At 66.8% G+C, this 6938-nt stretch overlaps 1 protein-coding gene across 1 annotated transcript; it reads right to left on the bottom strand.

The window, feature by feature from the left end:
• Positions 1-1396: 1396 nt before the first annotated feature.
• On the bottom strand, positions 1397-6309 carry Cactin (cactin, spliceosome C complex subunit). The gene is made up of 10 exons (XM_040738255.1): positions 6140-6309; positions 4616-5087; positions 4172-4267; positions 3945-4090; positions 3533-3695; positions 3342-3456; positions 3055-3247; positions 2611-2730; positions 2213-2496; positions 1397-2139 (listed from the first exon to the last, which is right to left on the bottom strand). Exons 1-10 carry the CDS (start codon positions 6292-6294, stop codon positions 1649-1651), a joined length of 2235 nt encoding a protein of 744 aa, XP_040594189.1. The 5' UTR covers positions 6295-6309; the 3' UTR covers positions 1397-1648.
• Positions 6310-6938: the final 629 nt, after the last annotated feature.

The following is a 6938-nucleotide window of genomic DNA, read 5'->3' as shown; positions in this document are numbered from 1 at the left end:
ACCAGACTCCTGTCAGCAGCCGGAAGCCCCTTCCCTGCTGCCCCGCCCCGCCCCCTTCCGGTCTCACTCCTGGCGGCCTTCCCTCCGGTGCCCATCCCCTTATTCAGCCCTGAACCCTAACTTGCCTCTTCCCCGGGAGGCGCCGGCTTTCTGGGGCTCTCCTAGCTGACCGCCTCCATCCCTGGCCTCGATGGCCAGGGCTGCTGAGACAAAGCCTCCCTTCCTGCCTCCCTTCCAGAGTTGGGCTAGGAGTCCGTGCTGTGGCAAGGGTCTGAGGGCCGGGGTTTGTGGGGTGAATCGGCATCGCCCTGGTCTGGCACAAGGTGCTGGTGGGGTGTCTGGTGGTGGGAAGAGGCTCCTGAAGGGGTGAGGGCAGGGCTGAGGGTGGTGGTCGGGGACAGGGCTGGCTGTGGCCATCTGTCCCTCTGGACGTGTCCAGTCTAGGGCCAGACGATGTCAACACACATCCAGCTGTTTGTGTCACAGAGCTGGCAGAGCTCAGCATGCATGGGGAAACTGAGGCACACGAGGTCTGCTGCAGGCAGGAGCAGCTGGGTGGATGCGGGAGCCGCGGGCTCAGGATGTGCCTCCTGTGGCTGTGGCTTCCGCTGAGGCTGGGGGCGCTATTCTTAGCTCTGGACACAGGCAAAGGAAGGAAAAGGCTGCATGGGACACGAGGGCACCCTGGGGACGATCTGCATCCTTGCCAGGCTCACTCACCCTGTGTGGCTCCCCGGTGCCCCCGGGTCTGGGCTGGACTCCTGCCAAGTGTCTTCTGCAGGAAGGACCTGCTCTCGCGCCCTGGGCACCCCAGGCTCTTTGGGACCCCCTACATCCCCGTCTCCCAAGGCCAGGACCCTGCTGGGGCTACACATAGCCAAGGACCAGCAGGACAGAGGTCGCACGGGGTGGGTGGGAGGGAATGGACCCCTTCTGGCCAGGTAGAGAAACTGAGGCCCAACATGCATCCAAGTAACCCTCAAGCTCCAATGCCCCTGGCCCTGCGTGGGACCTTCGGGGACCGAGTGTCCTCTGGGAGAGGCTGCCTGGAGGACCTCGAGACCTCGGCTGTCACAGCTCCAGGGGGTGGCAGGGCCGAGTGCTGCTGCCCTGCGTGGCTGGTTTGGACAGACTCCTGTCCTGCTGATTCCCAGGCCCCAGTCAGAGGCCACTGGGCCAGGGCTGGGGTGGTGCTGGCGGCAGATCTGGGGTGCAGAGCAGCACCTCTAGCCTCCACGGGGTAAACCAGGACCCGAGTGGAGAAAGTTGCACATCCCAGGCCGCGGTGGTCCTGGGCTCAGGTGGGCAGAGCAGACCCCGTCCTGACCCCTCCCAGAGCCACTCGGGTGTGGTGTCTGTGCTGTGGCCTCAGAGTCATGACTCAGACACGAAACAATTCTAGAATAAGCTTTCTATTAAGCGTATCAAAACCACATGGCGTCCCGTAAGAACAAGTCTGTGGAAACAAGATACCCCTCCCGCCGAAAGCAGTCCTTTCAGAGAAACAGCTGCAACCCTTTCCAGATGCGCTGGGATCCCAGGGGGCCGTGGTTCCTGCCGCTGAGGAAGGTGCCCCATCCCTCGGGGTCCCCTCAGACCCGCCCGCCGGGAGCTGTCCTGGTCCTGGGCCAGCCCTGAAGGGCCAGCGTCACCGGCGGTAGCGGTAGCGCTTGAAGTGGAACCACAGCTGGAAGATGCCGTTGGCGAACTGGCAGCGGAAGCCGTGGCGGTGCGAGTACTCCCACTCGCGGCTGACGATCTTGAAGGCGATGTCCTCGTAGGGCGGCCCGGCGTGGAAGCGCAGGATGGCGAAGTCGCGGTTGTCGGCGCAGGCTTCCAGGAAGTACTCGGGCGTGGCGCGCTTGCGGATGAGGTCGGGGTAGAAGATGTTGAACTTGTAGCCCTGCACGATCTTGGGCGGCGGGTTGTCGAAGTCGTAGTGCGTCTGGTTGTACTTGTTCCACTCGAAGCCGGTGTGCACGCGGTTGAAGAAGCGCGGCTTGCGCGGCCGGTACTTGTCGGCCCACAGGTAGGCGCGGCCGCCCAGCGGCATCTCCACGCTGAACTGCGCCTCGTCCTGCCCCATGCCCTCGCGCGCGCGCCGGAAGAAGATGTCCTCGGCGCTCTCGCTCGCATCGCCTGCGGGGGGAGGGGATCAGCTGCGGGGCTCCCACGCCCCTCCTGCCCCCGCCCCTCCTAGTCCCGCCCCCACCTGTGGCCTGGAGCTGCTGGCGCGACAACTGCAGGCGCTGCAGGTCCTCGTGCGGCTCCAGCACGTGCGCGTCCAGGGGCAGCTCGTGCGCCGTGAGCAGCCGCGGGCTGTAGCGGCCGGCGTCATAGTCCGCCAGGCTCTGCTGGATCAGATCCTCCTCCATCAGCACCGCCTCGCCGTCCGCCTCCGCCTCCGCCTCCGCGGCTGCCGGGGCGCCCTCAGCCTCCGCAGCGGGGTCCGCCGAGGGCCCGGGGCTGCATGGCGCAGGCTCTTCAGGCTCGGGGCTGCGCGGGACAGTGGAGGAAGGGGTGAGGCCCAGGGGTAGGGCGCGGGCCGTCCCTGCCAGGCCTACAGCGGTGTCCACCCTGCTGCCAGGTCCCCCGGCGGGCGGCCCTCACCTGTGCGTGGCCGCGGGCTCGGACTTGAGGATGGGGAAGAGCGGCTCACTCTCCACGCCCTGCTCCTGCTTCAGTTTGAACAGCTTCTGCCGCAGGACGTCCTGGTGGCGCTCACGCAGCCTGCAGGACAGGACGGGTCACCATCCAAGTTCCCAAGCCTGGCCCTCCGGGGGACCTGGCCCACTCAGACTGGGGACATCGGAGTAACCAAGACAAACGCAGTCCCGTGTCCACACCACGGTGCTGACGCTGGAATCCATACACGTTCTCAAGCTGGCCAGGGAGCGGGCGGAGAGGGGGCAGGGGAAACGGGGAAGGGCAGGGAGGGGATGGACAGACAGAGGGGACAGGCTCCCGGTTTCTCATGATGCTGGTGACCAGTGGAAAGCCTGGTGGTCAGAGGCCGGGGAGGGCCTAGGGGCTGGGCCGCGGGCGGAGCCTCACCTGGCCCTGGCCATGTGTGCGCGCAGCAGCTGCAGCAGGCTCTCCCAGTAGCCCATGTCCAGGTTGGGGCCGCCTGCGCGGATTTTGCCCTCGATGCCCTGGAAGATGACCTGCAGCTGGCTGTATGTCTTCCCCTTGAACACCGACTGCACATCGGAGCTGACAGAGGCGTTGACGCCCTCACGGCGCTCACCTGCACACAGGGGGTTCAGAGTGGGCCCCAGTTCCCTCCTGCCGCACCCTGCCGGGCGAGGGGTGGCAGGAGCTCAGAGCCTCAGGCCGCTCACCTGGGCCCCTGCCCGAGGCCTCCAGCTTGCGAAGCTTGGCGATCTCGTCCTCTGTGACGGTGGTCATGTCCCGCCAGAAGTCCACGTTCTTGCCCTGCTCCAGCTCCATGTACACCTGTGGGGGGAGAGGGGCGGTGAGGCAGTGCAGGCAGACCGCCGGGCACAGCTGCAGGCTGAGGTACGGGTGGCACCTGGATGTCCTCCAGCAGGTCTTCCATGTCTGCCACCGTGAGGCCGTTGAGGAAGGTGTAGGGCTCGTGCATCTCCACGGCCAGGTCGTCGTCCTCCGCGCTGATGTATTTGGCCAGCAGGTCGATGGGCTTAGCCCGCCCATCTCGGATGCGGATCTTGGAGCTGTGGGGAGACGGTGGTGGGGTCAGGGCCAGCGCTCAGCATGACCGAAGCTGAGCCCAGGGCCCCCCGGGGCCCCAGCCAGGCAGGGTGGGACGGCAGGGCGATGCTGGGGTCCCCAACACACGTGACCAGGCCTGCACTCAGCCGCCTTCCCTGCGGCCTCAGGATCCTGGTGTCTTAGTAGGCCCGCTAAATCCTGCAGTGAGTGAGTCTGCGCCCACTGGCAGAACCGGGGGCGGGGCCACGCACCGCAGCTTGGCCTGGCGCAGGTGGAAGCTGTCCTCCTGCTCCTCCCAGGTCTTGAAGTGCTCCGCCTCCTTCTCGCGCTGCAGCAGCTCCAGCTCCTGCTCGCGCATGGCCTTCTCCCGCTCCCGCTCCAGCCGCAGCTGCTTCACCTGGGCAGCACAGGGGGGGGAGTCACCACCGGGAGAGGCCCGCGGCCTCCACCAGCCGTGGGAGCCCCAGGCCCCGCCCACCTTCTGGAGCTCCAGCCGGTTGTCCTCCTGGATCCTCTTGTTGCGCTCCTTCAGCTCCTTCTCCTCCAGGTGGCTGATGCCCTTCTTCTCCAGCGCCTGCGCAGGCAGCCACACCCACTCAGCGCCCACAGTGCCCCACCCCGCTGGCAGGGGAAGGGACTGGACTCAGACCGGCGCCGCCAGGGACCCCATGGTAGGAAGCGGCCTGGCTGGGGCGAGCTCCCCCCCAGCTCTGTGCATCCCTCCAGCCCCGCGGTAACCGTGTGCGTTCTGAGGCCTCAAAGGGGCCAGGAGCCTCGGGGCCGCCAGGTGGCTGGCAGCACGAGACACAAGCTGAGAGACGGTGGGGCCTAGGCTGCAGGGTCAGCACGGCCTCCCTGACGGGCTGGGAGCCCGGGAACCCTGGGACACCGCAGCACCCGGCTGCTCTGGGGCGGCACCTACCTTGTTCCAGATGAAGGTGCCCAGGAGGTTGTTGTCCCCAAAGGGGTTGTCGGTGTTGGTGTACCCCATGTACTCCTCGCCCCAGCCCATCTTCTCCCGCTTCCTGCGCTCCTTGGCTTCCTTCTTGGCCAGGCGCCGCGCGCGCTTCTCCTCAGGCGTCTCGAAGGCCTTGAGCAGCTCTTCCTGCTGCCTCCGCTCCTCGCGAAGTCGCAGCCGCTCCTGCAGGCTCTGCTGCTGGCTCAGGGCCAGGGCAGTCGTCCCAGGGCTCCGAGAGCGTCTTGGGGATTCTGAGCCAGATGCCGATGACCCAGGGGACCAGGAGCGCCGGTGAGTCTGCCGGACCCAGGAGCCCCGTGCCCGCTCCTCACCCGAGTCAGACCGTGAGGACTGGTCCTGTGAGTGCCATCGGGGCGGCCGAGGGCTCCGGCTGCGCCTCGCAGACCTCTGCTTCCGGTCTCCTTCTGAATCTGACCTGCAGAGAGGACATACGGAGGCCAGCTGTCAGGGTCGCAAAGACAACGTTGGGAGAGCACACGCCTTTACAGTCCCAGCAACCTGCAAGTCACACCGGTCCCCACGTAAACTAGGTCATCCTACACAGTGCAACCGCACAAGCCTCAGGCCCAAGACAGACGCTTCGAGGGAGCGCTGAGGGTGAGCTGTGCGTCTTTACGTTTCCCAGCCTCGGCTGTCCTAAGCCCTGCTCCCTACACCCGCCTGACCCCCAGCTCACGCAGAGTCCGCCTGTGCTGAGATTAAATGCGGGTGCCGCCTCTGAGCGGGCCGGGGTGGGGGTTCTTAGAGGAGTCAGGTGTCGGCCAGAGGAAATGGGGGGAGAAAGCTGGGCCAGATGGACAGCAAGAACAGCGTGATCAAAGCCCTGGGCAGGGACAGACCCGGGAGCCAGCGGGGTGGGGACACGCGGAGCTGACCGCCGCCAGCACCCAGGGTGGGCACGCAAGGTGGGGTGTTTGTCAGCCCTACGAGCTAAGAGGGAGGCAGAGGTTGTTCTCCTTTTACATGGGATCTTTACGTTGCTCTGTCTAATGGGATCTCCTCCCTCTACAGCCCAGACTGGCCACCAACGTCCAGAAGCGCCCTGTGTGTCTCCTAGGCGCTGGGTCACCGGTGTGTACCGTACCATCAAGTCCTGCTGAGATGACGGGTCGTAGGGATGAGGCCCAGTGCATGGATTCTCTGATATCCCGGGAACCATGAAAGAGGAAAACGCACCACCAGGTAATATTTGGAGGACACGCGTTCAAAACCCCAGCACCCGCAACAAAAGTTGGGCGCGGCCGTTGAGAGCCTGTAACCCGGTGTCGTGCGGCGGTGTCGGGCTGCTCTCCTGACAACTTGCGGCACTGAACTAAACTACGGGGGGCTCCGGGTCCCCTGGGGCGGGGCGGGGCGGGGCAGGGTTCCTCACTGTGGCACTGGCTGGCCTCGAGCTCACAGATCCATCCCCCGGCCGCAGCCCCCGCGCCGGCTCTCCCGCCCCCCCCCGCCGCCCGGGACGCTCACCCGCGCTCCCGGCTGCGCCGCCTGCGCTCGCGCCGCCCCTCGCGCTCGCGGCGCCGCCGGCTGCTGCGCCCATGGCTCCCGCTGCGGCTGCGGCTCCGCCGCCTCCGACTCCTGCGCCCGGGGGACCGCGAGCGCGACCGGGTGTCGCGACCCATTTGTCGGTACGCGCGGCGCACGCGCGGACGTAAACAACCGGGGGGGGGCTTGGCGCCGGGGGCCTTCCTTCGCCGCGGCGCGCTCGGGGCTGCCCAAAGTGCGCCTTGTCCCGGAGAGAAACTAAATCCCTGTGCCCCGGACTCCGGGGACGCCACAGCCCGCGGCATCTCTGGGGTTCTCAAGTTGGACTCGCATGACGGACTCCGACCAGGTCGCCGTCAGACTGAGCGGAGCCAATCTCCATTCAGGCAGTGAGAGAGACTGACTCGGGCGGGTCCTCGCGCCCTAGGGGGCCTGGGAAATCAGGGCGGAGCGCGCCGGGGCTCGAGGAGGCGGTTACAGGGCGGAAAAGGCAGCGCGGTGGGCGGGGCCGAGGAAATCGGGCCCTGCGTGGGCGGGGCTGGGGAGTGAGAACGAATAAGAGGTTAGAGCCTGGTGGGCGGGGCTCACGGAGATTGACAGTCGTGCTTCTTGGAACCCCGGCTGGCGAGGGCGGGACATGAGGCCTAGCGGGGCGGGTCCTGGGAAGGACCCGAAGAGTGGCGGGTGTAGGAGCGGGGATGGGCGGGGTCTGGAAGGCTGGAGTGACAGGCGTAGATAGTGGGCGGGACGGACCAGGCAGGACCCGAGAGGGCCGGAGAGC

This window comes from Mesocricetus auratus, unplaced genomic scaffold, assembly GCF_017639785.1.
Source record: "Mesocricetus auratus isolate SY011 unplaced genomic scaffold, BCM_Maur_2.0 Super-Scaffold_100676, whole genome shotgun sequence".
NCBI classification, from domain to species: Eukaryota; Metazoa; Chordata; class Mammalia; order Rodentia; family Cricetidae; genus Mesocricetus; species Mesocricetus auratus.
This window is presented reverse-complemented; position numbering and strand designations above follow the sequence as displayed.

Bases quoted from the DNA above. Each gene is read 5' to 3' on its own strand.
- Cactin (XM_040738255.1), bottom strand. From the start codon at position 6,294: ATGGGTCGCGACACCCGGTCGCGCTCGCGGTCCCCCGGGCGCAGGAGT. The intron at 5,088-6,139 runs GTGAGCGTCCCG...TCCTCTCTGCAG, and splicing joins CGGCGCAGCCGGGAGCGCGG to GTCAGATTCAGAAGGAGACC. The intron at 4,268-4,615 runs GTAGGTGCCGCC...CTGCCTGCGCAG, and splicing joins GCACCTTCATCTGGAACAAG to GCGCTGGAGAAGAAGGGCAT.